At 49.8% G+C, this 15,854-nt stretch overlaps 1 protein-coding gene across 1 annotated transcript in view; it reads right to left on the bottom strand.

Moving 5' to 3' along the window:
- Nucleotides 1-15,854, bottom strand: part of MROH2A (maestro heat like repeat family member 2A) — a 57,654-nt gene that overhangs the window by 22,872 nt on the left and 18,928 nt on the right. Inside the window, exons 11-22 of the mRNA XM_031936547.1 lie at nucleotides 15,613-15,726; nucleotides 12,628-12,704; nucleotides 11,572-11,691; nucleotides 11,154-11,264; nucleotides 9,144-9,291; nucleotides 7,654-7,694; nucleotides 6,951-7,092; nucleotides 6,600-6,652; nucleotides 6,041-6,148; nucleotides 3,507-3,626; nucleotides 3,185-3,307; nucleotides 1,800-1,952 (exon numbers count right to left, since the gene is read on the bottom strand). Of these exons, the coding sequence (XP_031792407.1) occupies nucleotides 1,800-1,952; nucleotides 3,185-3,307; nucleotides 3,507-3,626; nucleotides 6,041-6,148; nucleotides 6,600-6,652; nucleotides 6,951-7,092; nucleotides 7,654-7,694; nucleotides 9,144-9,291; nucleotides 11,154-11,264; nucleotides 11,572-11,691; nucleotides 12,628-12,704; nucleotides 15,613-15,726 (1,310 nt within the window). The remainder of the gene's footprint in view (nucleotides 1-1,799; nucleotides 1,953-3,184; nucleotides 3,308-3,506; nucleotides 3,627-6,040; nucleotides 6,149-6,599; nucleotides 6,653-6,950; nucleotides 7,093-7,653; nucleotides 7,695-9,143; nucleotides 9,292-11,153; nucleotides 11,265-11,571; nucleotides 11,692-12,627; nucleotides 12,705-15,612; nucleotides 15,727-15,854) is intronic.

The following is a 15,854-nucleotide window of genomic DNA, read 5'->3' as shown; positions in this document are numbered from 1 at the left end:
GGAAAGGAGGGAGAGAACGTTTGTGAGCAGCCCCAGAAGAATCCAAGATGCAGCCTCTGCTCCTGGACTCCCTCTGCTCAGAAGAAAGGGTTCAGTGTTGAATGCTCTGAGAGATGGGCGGCCTCACTCTGTCCTTTGACCACATGAATGGAGCACCTGCCACATGGCAGGGCCACAGGCACATGGCGGGGATCCGAGGTGAGGTGCAGCACCTGTGACCACACGTGATATAGTTTGGCTGTGTCCCCATTCAAATCTCAACTTGAATTGTATCTCCCAGAATTCCCATGTATTGTGGGAGGGACCCAGGGGGAGGTAATTGAATCATGGGGGCCGGTCTCTCCCATGCTCTTCTCATGATAGTAAAGAAGTCTCACAAGATCTGATGGGTTTTTCAGGGGTTTCCACTTTGGCTTCTTCCTCATTTTTCTCTTGCTGCTGCCATGTAAGAAGTGCCTTTTGTCTCCCACCGTGATTCTGAGGCCACCCTAGTCATGTGGAACTCTAAGTCCAAGTAAACCTCTTTTTGTTCCCAGTTTCAGGTATGCCTTTAGCAGCAGCATTAAAATGAACTAATACACTACGGAAGATGCCACCTTCCCAAGCCTCCTGAGGGCAGCAAACCAGCTAAGGGGCCACCTTCAGTGACCGGGGCCCTGAGCCCTACGTGTCACCATAGAGGCAGGAGAGGTTATTGAGAAATGCTTGCTTTTACATGGATGAACCTTGAGAACATTATGATAAACAAAATAAGCCAGACATACAAGGACAACTATCATGTGATTGTACTTAGATGAGGTACCTGGACTAGTCAAAGCCACACAGACAGAGTAAAGGTGGTTGCCAGGGCTGGGGGGAGAAGGGAATGGAGAGTTGGCGTTGAATGGATATAGGATTTTGGTTTTGCAAAATGAAGAATTCTGGAGACAGATGGCGGTGACAGTTGCACAACAACGTGAATGTACCTCTTGCCATTGAACTATACGCATTCTTAAAAATGGTTATGATGGTAAACTTTATGTTATGTGTATTTTGCCACAGTTTTAAAAAATAAAAACAATTTTTGCTTTATACTCTGCGTTTTCCCCTCCTTGCCATTCCAAGAAAATAGCCAGTCCGGCCGGGCGCGGTGGCTCACGCCTGTAATCCCAGCACTTTGGGAGGCCGAGGCGGGTGGATCACGAGGTCAGGAGATCAAGACCATCCTGGCTAACATGGTGAAACCCCATCTCCACTAAAAATACAAAAAACTAGCTGGGCGAGGTGGTGGACGCCTGTAGTCCCAGCTACTCGGAGACTGAGGCGGGAGAATGGCGTGAACCCGGGAGGCAGAGCTTGCAGTGAGCCGAGATCGCACCACTGCACTCCAGCCTGGGCGACACAGCAAGACTCCGTCTCAAAAAAAAAAAAAACAAAAGAAAATAGCCAGTCCCTTTGCATGTCTTTGAAGGCAACCCCACCTCTTGTTCCTTATGAAAGGGTCTGGGTCAGTGTCAGGGAGGGCCAGAGGCAAGGGCAGAGGGAGTGGGAAAGGCTGGGAAGAGGTGGGGCTCATCTTGTGGCTTCTGGGGACCCCACCAGCACTCTGGAAGAGGGGCTATCCTCACCCCCCACCCCCTATGCATGACACCAAAGCACAGAGAACAGCACATTTGGGCAATGGGCTTCCCACGTGCGGGGCATCAGGTAGGATGCCTGGATGTCCCCTGGGTAGGGATGCAGGTGCCCCGAGAGTGGCAGAAGACTACTCCCCACCAGCCTGTCCAGAAGACATCCCCCCAGGCAGCAGATGGGGCTACCTGGCAGCTGCTGACATAATGGTGAATGATCTTAGCAGTGATGGGGCTGTCCACGAGGTTGAGGAGCAATTGGGGGTGGCAGTAGGAGGCCACGCAGCTATACATCACCATGAGGGCACTTTTCACTGTCTCCCGCCTCCAGGGGTGGTCCTTCTACAAGGCCAAAAAGAAAAAGAACCACTGGGGGCGGCAGGGGCTGCTCCAGATGCAGGTGATGGTCTCTGGCCACACGACCAAAGGATCCGTCAAGTCAGGTGGCGGTGCTTCACCTGACTGTTTTCTGGGTGCGTGAAATGCTCATCATTTTTTCATGCATAACATTCCTTCACCCAATGCATCTTTATTGAGCATCTACTAGACACCAGGCACTGGGCATGCAGTAGTGAGCAAGCCAGACCAGGGCCACAGACACCCAGAGCAGCCTAAACAGAGGCTGCTTGCACACCTCATACCTTCACCTACCAGGCACCAGCTATGGGCCAGGCACACATGAGGCTGGAGATCCAGCAGGAACCAACAGCCTCCACCTTGCCCTCGCGGTGCTCACATCCTCAGAACAATCTCTGAGTGGGAGGAGATGTTAGAGGCCACCAAACCCACTGTGGATGGGAAGCAGAGGCCCCGGTGCCCTGCCACACTGAGTAGAAATCCAGGTGTCAGGTCCTCTTTGCAGAAAACCTGGCAAGAAGCCTGGGACACTCTCGATTCTCTACATCCAAACAACCAGACCCCAGAGCAAGGATTCCAGGTCAAGGGCAAAGCCTGAGGCATGGGTGATGGTTTCAGATGGTTTCCCACTAGGAGCTCAGCCAGCTGGTGGGACCATCTCCTGTGACAGGGAGGGGCAGCCTCCAGAGGATGGGGCCATGGGCTGTCTGGGTCCAAATCCTGGCTTCACCAGTGAACCAGCCGCATGCCTATGGACAAGCTTCAGTGTTCTCACCCTGCAACGGTGGGTTAGAGCCCCTCCATCCCAGCACCGCCCATTCACTGAGGCAGAGCTCCCAGTGCCAGGCACCCACGGAGCACTACCTGAACAGCTTCCTCAGATCCTGTGGGTCTGGGTGGGGCATGGGACTCCGTGTTTCCAATCAGCACCCAGGGAGCCCCCACTGCCAGTCTGAGAACCCCACCATGAGTAGCAAGGGGCTGGGGCTCCATGACAGTATCTGGGTCCTGGAAAGGCCCACCCTGCATTTTTAAGATGATTCAATAGCAAAAGCTCTGTCCAGGAGGTCTCAGACTAAATGTCTCAGCCATTGTGGTGACAGGAGACCCTGTGGGAGGCAAGTTTCCTACTGAGATCTAGAAAGGACCTTGGGTCAGTGCCCAGAGCACTGTGCGAAGAGATCCCAAGACCCAGTTGTGGAGGGAAGGTGCCTTACCCGCCAAGCACTGATCTGCCAGGACTGCTCTGACTCCTGGATCCTCTCCTCGAAGTCATGAAGCACATTCAGCACCGTTTTTACCTGGCCCCGGGCACACAGGCCAAAGCACAGAATCACACCCTGCAGGGAGACCCAGCCAGCCAGGGTGAGGGCACGGGCCAGTGGGCAGAGGAGGATCCCCCCACACACATGCAAGGCACACATACATGTACACACACGCACGCACACACCCACAAAACGCATGCAGCCACATGAACACGCGTGTCCCCAGGGGTCCAGAGGCATCCGGTGGACAGGAGGGGGCTGCAGGCACCCTCACCTCGCTGTCGAAGTCATTGCTGTAGTCCGTCTTGTACAGCAGCTCCAACAGCAGGACCTCCACCTTGCTGGCCTCCAGGCCTGTGGCCAAGGTGAAGCCCAAGGCCCGGTACAGAAAGCCCTGGAGAGGCAGAAGGGAGGAAGGAGCGAGGAAGGAGCTCAGGCCTCCCTACAGCCAGCCTTCAGGGGGTGCTGTTGTAGACAGTTGGCTTCATATTCTTCAATTTTTTAAACATGTGCAGAAGATACTTGCACACGTTTATAGCAGCATAATTCACAATTGCAAAAATGTGGAACCAGCCCAAATGCCCATCAATCAACAAGGAGATAAAGAAACTATGATATATATATACACACATATATATATTCATATATATTTACACATATATTTAAATATTCATATTCATATATATTTATATATTCATATATATGAATACTAATCAGCCATGCACCTGTAGTCCCAGCTATTTGGAAGGTAGAAGCAGGAGAATCGCTTGAACTCAAAAAGAATGAATTACTGGCATTTGCAGTAACCTGGATGAGATGGAGACTATTATTCTAAGTAACTTAAGAATGGAAAACCAAATCTCATATATTCTCACTCATAAGTGGGAGCTAAGCTATGAGGATGCAAAGGCATAAGAATGATACAATGGACTTTGGAGACTCAGGGGGAAAGGGTAAGAAGGGGGTGGGGGATAAAAGACTACAAATTGGGTGCAGCATATACTGCTTGGGTGATGCATGCACCAAAATCTTGCAAATCCCCACTTTCATGTAACCAAAGACCACCCGTTCCCCAAAAACCTATGGAAATAAAAAGTTAAAAAATAATTAAATGAAATAAATGTTCAGGTTATTCTGGGAGGTCAGGCTATATAAGGGCAGGCATGTTATATGTGTTAAAGGGGGAAGTGTAGATTTGTTCAACTCCTGTGTAAGTTGAACCAATTTACACTCCCGCCAACAAATCTAAGCGCACCAACTGCTCCACCTACTCCCCAACATAGGTCATGATCAGTGAGAAGTGGAACATTCTCACTATGATGTGTTTCTTTGATTATTAGTTGTGCCAATCATCTTTTCATATTCTCATGATTCGTTATAATTCTTTCCATTTCTGGCTATATTCTTTTTCCCATTTTTTGGTGGGTTTTTTCTATTTGTAAGAATTTTGTTTTATATTTGGAGACATAATAAGAACAACCATCCATATTTCATTAAATCCTCACCATGACTCCATAAAGTAAATATTTTTGTTTTTGGAGATGAGAAAACAAACAGGAAGTAGTAGAAGCACACACAAAAAAATGTTAATATCTGTAAAGTTTACCTCTTTTCTCTTTCTTGGTTTCTTTGCAAACATATAAAGGCTATTTCACATTAAGATTATAAAAATATTCATCAATATATTCTAGTTGTTCCATGGTTCTATTTTATTTTGTACACTTAACTCTTTGATCTGTTATGGAAGAACATATTCTTCTTTAATGTGCTTCTTTTTTCACTTTATTGTATTTTTAGCACAAGAGGTTTTAATTTTCATGATATCCAATTTATTTATTTGTGTCACTTTTGCTTTTTGGTGTCATCTCTAAGAAGGTTTTGCCTAACCCAAGGTCACAAGATTTATCCTGTGTTTTTCTAGAATTTTATAATTTTAGTTCTTTTATTTAGGTCTGTGATTCATTTTGATTTAGCTTTATGTATGGTGTGAGGAAGGTATCCAATTTCATTCTTTTGCATGTGGATTTCTAGTTATCCCAGCACCATTTGTTGAAAAAAAACTATTCTTTCCCCATTGAATTGTCTTGGCACCCTTCTTGAAAATAAATTAACCATAAATGTGAGAGTTTATTTCCGGACTCTCAATTCTATTTTATCAATCTGTATGTCTATCCTTATGCTAGTATCTCACTATCTTGTTTACTGCAATTGTGTAAGGAGTTTTACTGCAGTTGGGTAAGAAGTTGAAATTGAGAAGTTTGAGTCCGCCAACTTTATTCTTCTTTTCATCATAATTATGCTGGCTACTTAGAGCCCCTGGTATTTCCATATAAATTTTAGGATTAATTTGTCAGTCTCTGGAAAAAAAAAAAAAAAAAAAAAAAAAGAACCAGCTTGGATTGTGATAGGGGTCATGCTAAAACTGAAGATAAATTTGGAGAGAATCGCCATTTGAACTATAGCATCTTTCAATCCATGAACATGGGGTGCTTTCTACTTATTGAGACCCTCACTGATTTCTTTCAACAATGTTTTAGAGTTTTGTAGCGATGTGGTATAGTTTTGTGTTTACAAAGAAATATACACATGTGATTGCTAATCAGAATCTGGAGGATCAACAAAACAAAACAAAAAACCAAACCAAAAACAAAACTAAAACCACCAATCTAGACCACCCTCCTCTCCTCCCAGGACCATGTAAACAGCCACAGGTCCAGCTGATCTCACACACACAGTGTGATCCTCTCTACTCCATCATCCTTGGAGTCTCCTGCCTGTCCAAACTCTCCTGCCCCTGTGAAGACAAACCTTCTCCAGAGAGGGGCTGTCAAAGCTCGCAATCTGGTTGTTCAGCTCTTTGCTCAAACGCAGGCTCCAGGTAGACCCCCGGGTCTTCTTGAGGGAGTTTCGCAGAAACTGGGGAGGCACAAGACGTTGGTGGGAAGGGACAAAGGCCTTCATCCCTGTTCTTGCCTGGGCTCTGGGAATGCTACGTGACCTTGAGCAGTGACTTGCCCTCTCTCGCCTCCCTTGCCTACATCTCCAGATCACGAAGTCCATAGATTCCTGATCCAGTGCTAATCATGTTCTGCGGGTGTGAGGAATGGCTGTGGCTCTGGGGGTTAACAGAAGGGGCACCACTCCCTGCTCCCCTCCTGGGCACCTGGCTCTTGGGATGGAAGGTTCTCTCAGTTTTCCCCTGGTATAGACACAGCTATAGACTTTGACCCAAGTCTTCTCTGACAGAAGGAGAACATGTCCTTTAGGGGCTTCCAAACTCCTCAAGTGCCCAGCCCACCAAATGCCTTTCCATCTGCTCCCATCTTTCTCCTCCTCCCAGGCCTCAGCATACTTGTTACCCCTTTACCTGAATCAGCTTGTCTTCCCAGGCTTTCTGATCCCAAGTGAACTCAGTATGTTCTGCAGGAACACATGCATGGTCACGCATACCACTTTCTTCCACTGCTCCCCTAAGCCTGGTATTCGAGGCCCTCTAGGCCTCCTTAGCGTGGCATTTGAGGCCCTCCATGGGTGAACCCATCACACGTTGCAGTGCCCTCCTCACCTTCCCAAGCTGCTCAACTAGTTCTCAGGACAAACGTGGGCTGTGTGGGTCGACTGTGAGCCTCAGCTCTTGTTATTCAACTCATGTGATTAGAACCCCAGCATGTACACGGATTGGAGGGTTGGCTTGGGATGGGCTCCCCAGGCACCTCACCTTCCAGGTACCGGACCAGTAGCGGAATCTCCAACTCCCACATGTTGGCCATGGAGGGTGCGATGCTCTGGCTCAGGGTCCTCAAGAGGTTGAGCATGGCTATCCCACGACCCTCCCCCTTGTAAGGTGATGACATCAGCACCTGGAGGGCACCAAGACTCTAGTGAAGTAGCACCTGAGCACCTCGCTCCCTGTCTTGGAGCTTGTTGTCCTCATTTTTAAAGGGAGGAGCTGGACAGGATGGGTGGTTTTCAAATAGGGATTTCAAACAGAGAGTGCACCTGCAGAGGACACTGCAGGAAGGAGGGGGGATGGGGCCAGACCTGGGCTCCCTCCCCACCCCAGGCTTCAGTGTAATATGGATGAGGGTCCACAGTTAACATAAAGAGGAGAACTCATGGGTCCTGGACTGAGCCAACCTCCAGCGGTAGGCAGGCATTGGAGGTGTCGTGGGGATGCTTTGGGCAGAGGAATCTAAAAGCAGGTCCAGGCCAGCTCCCCAGTTATTACAAGTGCACTGTCTCTACCAAACTCGAGAGGAATGACAGGGACATGGAATGATCTGCCCTGCCAAATATCAAACTCCGTCATTGTACCCCGGCTTCCTCCTACCCCTGGGGCTCTGGGAATTAGGAGCTTAAGGAAGAGGTGCCACAGGGCATGGCCTTGCCAGGCCAGGGCATGATGCAGGTCAGCCACTCACCAGGAGACGGGCCAGCAGCTTCTGAGGTGCAGGCAGGTCCACTGATTGAAGGAAATGCAACCCCAGCTGAGCCTTCCTTGCTTGTACCAGGACATGCTCCTGTGTCCCCATCTAGGAACTTTACCCTAGAAGGTGCCTCCCCAACATGATCTTGTTCCCCAAACCCCCAGAATGGAGAATGGGTTGGCACAGGGAATTTTCTAAGAATATCACTACATTTCACTTATCCTGGGAAGAGGAGAGAATCGTGCTAACGCGTTGAGGTTTAGAAGATGCTCTTTTCAGGTCATGCACATTTTGTAGTGACACCAGGGCTTACCATGACAATGTTTTGTCTCCTACTGTGAACCTGTCCTCTGCTGAGCCAAGAGTAATTAGACACTGCCCTTCTACCCACTCCTGACTCTCTCCACAGGCTTCGGGAGCCAATGAGCCCATGAAAAGCAAACCAACAGCGCACAAACAAAAGGACAAAGGCAAGGCTAGGCCTGCCGAGAAGGTGCAAGTGCAGGGGCCCTAGAGAGAACTCAACCGGAGTCAAGAGTGAGAGGGGCGGCCGGGCGTGGTGGCTCAAGCCTGTAATCCCAGCACTTTGGGAGGCCGAGACAGGCAGGTCACGAGGTCAGGAGATCAAGACCGTCCTGGTTAACATGGTGAAACCCCGCCTCTACTAAAAAATACAAAAAACTAGCTGGGCGAGGTGGTGGGCGCCTGTACTCCCAGCTACTCGGGAGGCTGAGGCAGGAGAATGGCGTAAACCCGGGAGGCAGAGCTTGCAGTGAGCTGAGAGCCGGCCACTGCACTCCAGCCCGGGCGGCAGAGCGAGACTCCGTCTCAAAAAAAAAATAAAAAAGAAAAAAGAGTGAGAGGGGCATGAGGAAGACCTCGGAGGATCGCCTGACTGGCTTGTTTAGATCAAAGTAAGAAAGCAGACTCTGCCCTTCGCTAGCCCTAGATCCTAAAGGACCCCATCAGTCACCTCCGTCACCAGTCACGCCCTTGGGGCCAGAGGTGGGAGGAAAGGGGACAGGAGCAAGCATGGTAGGTGGGCATAGCTGTTTTGGGAGCCTGGTGTTAACAGTCCCCACTCTGAGTGGACCACAGTGAGGGTAGTCTACAGAGGACGGGGTGCCTATAGTTACTCTAGCTGGCTCAGAGAAGCCAGACAGAGCAGAGGCCCAGTAAGGTCATGCATGAGAAAGGCTGGGCCAGGAGCTCCCAAGGATGGGATCTGGACCAGGGGTGTAGGCTGAGGGGACAGGACATGAGGAGTGCACTACTCAGAAGGAAGTTTACGCAATTCTAACATGTCCTAGATGTGATCAGGTAGGCATTAATATCCAGGTAGGCATTAATAGTATTAATTTGGACTTGGATGCTTCCAGAAGGGGGAATGAGGGTGGGAGGAATGTGGAGACAGGTGGGCATTCCCAGACAAGGAGCCAGCCCACCTGCCCAATCCAACCAGCTGGCACAGGAACTTTGCCCACCTTGCCTGCTCTTGCCAGCCATGCTGACATCCACGTCCTGGCCATGGAGCTGGTGTTCTGCCAGGTTTGTGAGGCTGATACAGATAGGAGTCAAAGCTTCCATGTAGTCTGTCTCCATGATGTAGCACAGGAGCCTCACCCAAAACTCCTGGGGTGGGGGTGGGAGAGAACGGGGCTCAGAATTAGCCCAAGCCCTGGGCCTCTAAGGAGAACAGTCAGGCTCTGCCATGGTTCCACCGCCATCCCCGCTTCCCCAGAGATGTCCCCTGACAGTCTCAGCCCTGAACTGGCTCCACCGCCAACCCCAGTCTTTGTCAGGGGCATTTAAATGTCACCCACCCTGATGTGGCAAGACAGTCTGCTAGTCCCTGCTGGGGCCAGCATCCCTGTCGCCCAATTTCTATTGCTGCCAGCCTCATACACACCGACATCCATCACACCCTCCTCATACAGGGTCCTCCCTCTGATCCCAAGTACTCTAGAGGGGCACACTGGGCAGATGATCCAGTTGTGCGTGCCTGGTATGACGGTCAGTTTTGTGTGTCAACTTGGCTAGGCAAGAATACCCATTCAGTCAAACACGAATCTAGGTGTTGCTATGAAGGTAGCTTGTAGGTGTGACGAAAGTGCATAATCCACAAAAGAGATTATCCTCAATAACATAGATGGGTGAAACGCCTTAAGAGTGAAACGCTGAGGTTTCTCTGAGGAAGAAGATATTCAGCCACAAGCCTGCAGCATCCGCCCCTGCTTGAGTCTCCGGCCTGCTGGCCTGCCACGCAGGTGTCAGACTTGCCAGCCCCCACAACTGCATGAGTCACTTCCTTAAAATAAATCAGACTATATATGTCTTCTACCGGTTCTGTTTCTCCGGAGAACCCTGACTGATATGGATTCTTGGAGCTGTGTCTCCGACTTCACCCCACCATCTCCTCTCTCCCTGGGTGACCTTTCAACACCCCCAACTAATTGTAATCCCTCTTCACCCCACACCCACCCCTGGGAGTTGAAGGTGAGGCTCTTATGCTACCAACTATCAGGTACAATGGCTTAACCTGTTCCAGCTCCCGGGCTTCCCCGTAAATGGCTTAACCTGTTCCAGCCAGCAGGACCGGAATCTCCCAGCTCCCGGGCTTCCCCATAAAGACAGCATGGTGAATTACAAAGGGAATTTCAATCCTGGCTATATTGTTTACCAGCTGTGAGGCCTTGAGGAAATTAATGAATCCCTCTGGGTCTCAGTTTCTTCATCTGCAAAATCAGGATAACAACTACCCTCTGTGCGAGTAGTTGCTGGGATAATTAAACAAGATTGTACATGTTGCACACCTAGTAGAGTATGCCTGCTATATGTGGATGCCACATGGACTGTAGCTATGATGATGATGATGATGATGATTTCTGTAATTAAAAAAAGCTGTCGCTGGACAGGGATCGCCTAGCCTGCAGCCTCACTTAGTGAATAAATCATTCCCTCCTTGATGCTCTCATGGTACATTTTTCCTATCTTATTGTTATATCACATTTTGTTGCAATTAAAAGTTGACACATTTGTTTCTCCCATAGTCTGTGAACGCCTTCCAGTCATACTGAGTCCTCCTACTGCACACTCCTCTCTCCTGTCTTTCACAGAGTAAGAACTCGATGAATGTTTACAAAATCAAACCATGAAAATTATTGGTCTACACACACACACACACACACACACACGGGCCTTAAAGTAATGGACACATTTCAGGTACTCGCTTAAATGATACAGATTGGTACTGCCAGCCATGCTGATGTCATGCACTGCCCAGCCTCTAGGGGTACAGAGATGAATAAGTTCTCATCAAGGACCTGGCTTTGAAACTGGGTTTTGAGTAATTCCAAGCAACTGGAAGAGGAAGGCCCCTCGACACTCCAGACAGCAGGAACGGAAGCAGCAAAGATGTGGAATTCTGGGCATGTGTAGTTCACCCCTAGCCTGGCGTGGTGACCCACTGTGCGGGTGGGGGAGGGACCACTCACGTTGGTCATCCCACTGACAGAAGAGGTGATGATCTTCACAGTGTCCATGGTGACTTTGTGGACCATCCTCTCCTCCAGGTCCCTCTGATAAAAGTTATCCCGGCGATTTGTCTGGAAGAAAGAACCAAGGGATTCCCATTTGTGGCCTGACAGGGGCTTGCCGTGTTCTCGGGTATGGTCTCCTCCCTCCCCAGGGGCTCCATGCCCAGCTACTGAGTCTACAGAATGCTCAGAGCTGTGCATATATCTAGGACCTCACACATTGTCACCTGCAGGTTCACTGTGTGTCTATGAACTCATGTCGTGAACCGATACGCAGGTTCCAACACAGGTATGCTGAGTGGCATTCTCCCCTCAGCACGGTGGAAACCATTTCCAAGTCCAGCTGCTCTGTGATCTGTGTATCACGGCCACTCACTAGTTTGTAGGTGGATAAGGTCAGCTGCACAGACACGTACTTCAGGCCCCAGCCTTTGATTCTCTCCTGGTAGCCAGAGAGAGCCAACTGCCCAATGATGCGGAGAATAGCCATCCTCACCTGAGTGGACAGGACCATGGACATGCTGGGGGTTGGGGTGGGCTCCAGGGCACCCAACCCTGTGACGTAGACAGCTAGGAATTGGGGGTGCTCTGGGCTAGAAGGGGCTCAGGGGCTACCTGATTACTGCCCACTCTGCCCACCTCCCCCTGCCTCATCCAGGGTGCCCACTCTGCCCACCTCCCCCTGCCTCATCCACTCTGCAGCACGCCCACCTGGGAGCCTCATTGAGCCTTGGAAAGACACAAATCTCCCTCCCTCCCTTCCAACCTAGGCTGCTCCATTCTAGCAGCCCTTGCCGTGGGGAGCCCATCTGTTACCCTGGGCTCCCTGGGGCTTGCTCCATTGGTGAGAATCACTACGTGCGGGAGATGCAGAACGAGCCTTTTCTCTCTTCCCTCCACAGCCTCCAGGTACTGAAGACAGCTCTGCCTAAACCTCTAGCCCCAATTCTCCTCCATTCCCTCTCTGATATTTCTCAAAACTGCTGTGCAGACCCTCACTACGCTGGACCTCCCTTCCCCGGCCTGTGGCCAGAACCAAGCTCCACTCCAAGGTAGATGTGGCTGCCATGGAGCCTGGGACTATGGTTTTCAGACTTTTGAGGGTGGGTAGAGGAGTGCCTCTTAGTTGCTTTATTCACACGCGATAAAGATCTCACAAAACCCTTGGCAGCTGAGTGACTCTAGCTGCAGCTGGATTTACTCGGCCTCTGCTGGGTCCAAGGTGGTGCCTGAGACACCCCACTCGAAAACTCTAGATCCTTAGAGAGAATGAGGTCTCGAGAGTGGAACCTCAGCTTTCACTGGCCTTGCCACCCTGCAGCCCCAGTCGAGACCCAATGGAAAACCGGGTTTTCCCAGAGCCCAGACTTTCCTTTGCTCCCCTGGCAGGGTCCCCTGAGTGCCCCCCTTTTCCAGGTCTCTGCCCTGTTACCTTGGACCGGGTATCAGAGATGGTGTTCTTGACCACCCGGATAGCCAGGTAGATGGCCCTGATACTCATCCTGGGCTCTGAAGGAGGAAAACCGGGTGGGCTGGAGGGCTGCGGCTCAGGGAGACATCAGACATCAGGTGGCTCGCCCCACATCAGGGTCTTGCATTCTGTCTCCTCCCACATTCCCCAAGCTCAGGGGCACTTTCTTAGGAGCCTTCCTGGCCATGCTCTCCCTGGCCACCTCCTTCCCTTGGTCACTGCTTTGCGTGTGTCTCATTTGAACCCAGGTAAACTCTCCTTGAGGGCAAGGTCTCTGCCTATGAGCTCTTTGGTGCCCTGCAGCTGGGATAGAGCACTGGGCATGAAGTGGGCACGCAGAGGTTACAAAGCACCACCAGGAAGAGCATGGGTCTTGACACCTGGCCTAGCCTGGGTTCAAATCCTGGCTCCACCACATCCCAGCTGTGTGACCTAGAGTGAATTATGTAACCCCTCTGTGCCTCAGTTTCCTCGCCTGTAAAGTGTGGATAATGACAGTGCCTCTCTGAGTTAACACAGTGTCTGGCACACTGTAAGGGTTGGGGGAGTGTTTGCTAGTTGTACAACTGATGACAGCACACCCAACTAAAGGAAGAAGCTTAAGAGGGGCCAGAAAGAGCCATGAGAAGGTTCTGGAGAGGGCTGGCGTGGATAGAGGTAGAGTTAGACATTCAAGATGATACTGCGCTCAAGGTTAGGTTACTAAGTCAACCCCAGAGTAGGAAAAAGGAAATGAGAGCAGGTAGAAGGTGGCAGTCAGGTACTAAGTGAGCATGAGACAATGAGATTTCCACCTGTAAGATAGAAACTGTTTCTGATTATAAAAATAGTATATGGCTGCATAGTATTCCATGGCATATATGTGCCACATTTTCTTTATCCAGTCTAAGCTGGAAACCATCATCTTCAGCAAACTGACACAGGAACATAAAACCAAACAACGCATGTTCTCATAAGTGGGAGTTGAACAGTGAGAACACACGGACACAGGGAGGGGAACATCATACACCGGGGCCTGCGAGAGGGTTGGGGAAAGGGGAGGGAGAGCATTAGGACAAATAATGCATGCAGGGCTTAAAACCTAGATGATGGGTTGATGGGTGCAGAAAACCACCGTGGCACATGTATACCTATGTAACAAACCTGCATGTTCAGCATATGTATCCCAGAACTTAGAGTAAAATTAAAAAGAAAAAAAAAGGATCTAATTTCTCTGAAAGAAAAAAATAGTATGGGTTCATTGCAAAATTAACATTAAAAAATGACCACTTTTTAATAGATTGTCCTTCCAGACCTGTTTATGCATAAATGAACATAGATTTCTTCCATATCACTAAGGTCATGCTATAAATACTGCCCCACGTTGTATTGTTACACTTAATATAAAGAGGGCAGCTTTTCCACAAAAAAGTGGATTGACTACAAACCTTTTAATTGCTGCATAATATTCCATTATTCCATAAATTCCCTACAGAAAAACATTTAGGCTGTTTCTCACGCTTTGCTTTTTAATACAATGTTTTAACGAGCACCTTTGTCCAATTACTTTTGGGCAATTACTTCCTTTGGACAGTTGACAAAAAGTTGGATTATTGAGTGCAAATTTTGGTCCCTATCCAACTAAGCACCCCAAATCATTTATTGATTTACACTTCTGTCAGTGAAGTATCACAGGTGGTTTCTTGTCACCCTAGACTAGCGATAAGCAAAGTATAACCCACAGCCTGTTTTTGTAAATAAAGTTTGCAAAACCAGCCGTGCTCAGGAGTCTACAGCTGTTTCTGGTCTGCAATCGTAGCGCTGAGTAATTGTCAAAGACTATACGGCCTGCAAAGCCAAGAATATTTTTACTATCTGGCCTTTTACAGAAAAATGGCCAGGTGAACTCTAGCCATTATCTTTATTATCTCTATTCATCGAATAGGTAAAAAGGATTTCATTGTTGCTTAAATGTGCATTTCTTTAAGAGAAAGTTTTAATGGCAGCACAAGTCCCTTTATATATAGTCGCCCAATTTGTGCACTGAACAAAGCTACCCGACTTTAGGGCTGAGTGGGAGCTGCCCACGCTCTTCTAACCATCATGTACCTGTAGGGCTGCGTGCTGCCAACAGCGGCCTTCCTCAAATTCACACAAAGGCACAGTGTGAGCTAGTGCCTTGGTGAGGGACAGGTGTTCTCTCTAAATATCAGGGCTAGGTTTGGAGTGTGGGCTTAGGGATTAGAATCAGATGTGTAGACTATGGTTGCGCATTGAATCCACGGGGCTTCAGGTGATGCCTACGTGGTGTAGTTTGGCCTTATATCCTGCCGCTGATTGAGCTTTGGAGGTTAGGAGGAGGATTCGGGTTAACAATTTGAAATTCCGACTCGGAGGGTTGGGCGTGGGGAGGGTAAGCCACAGTGCTGATTAGGTTAAAGCTTAGAAAACGAAAAGCAGGCCGGGCGTGGTGGCTCAAGCCTGTAATCCCAGCACTTTGGGAGGCTGAGACGGACGGATCACGAGGTCAGGAGATCGAGACCATCCTGGCTAACACAGTGAAACCCCGTCTCTACTAAAAATACAAAAAACTAGCCGGGCGAGGTGGCGGGCGCCTGTACTCCCAGCTACTCGGGAGGCTGAGGCAGGAGAATGGCGTAAACCCGGGAGGCGGAGCTTGCAGTGAGCTGAGATCCGGCCACTGCACTCCCGCCTGGGCAACAGAGCAAGACTCCGCCTCAAAAAAAAAAAAAAAAAAAAAAGAAAACGAAAAGCAGCCAAGAACCTTGGCTTTCTTGGCCCACCCAGTAGTGTCTAGGAAGTGGCAATGCCCGGACGTGAATGAAAATTGCCTCCCTTGTTCTCCACCCTGCCTACCCCGCCCTCCCCGCCCCACGCTCCCCACCCTCCCCGCCCCGCCCCGCCTCACCCTTCCCCCACCCTCCCCACCCGCCCTGCCTTGCTCACCATCTGCGCTCACTATAGCCCTAATCAGATTCAGAGTCCCCAGGCGGACAGCCTCCTTGTTTGTCTCCATCTGGCTGAAGAAGAACTTCATCAGCTCCTTGGGGTAGGAGCGAGCTGCAGAGTGGAAGCACAGCTTTAGTCATGCTCACCGGGTCCAGAGCAGGCCCAGCGCTCAGGGGGGCGGGGACCCCTAGAGGCCCCCTGCAGTCCTCGGGGCAGGCGGGGAGCACCCTGCCGCAGAG

The sequence above is a fragment of the Piliocolobus tephrosceles genome, chromosome 11 (genome assembly GCF_002776525.5).
Source record: "Piliocolobus tephrosceles isolate RC106 chromosome 11, ASM277652v3, whole genome shotgun sequence".
NCBI classification, from domain to species: domain Eukaryota; kingdom Metazoa; phylum Chordata; class Mammalia; order Primates; family Cercopithecidae; genus Piliocolobus; species Piliocolobus tephrosceles.
Note: the sequence above shows the minus strand (reverse complement) of the source record. Positions and strands in the feature narration are given on the sequence as shown.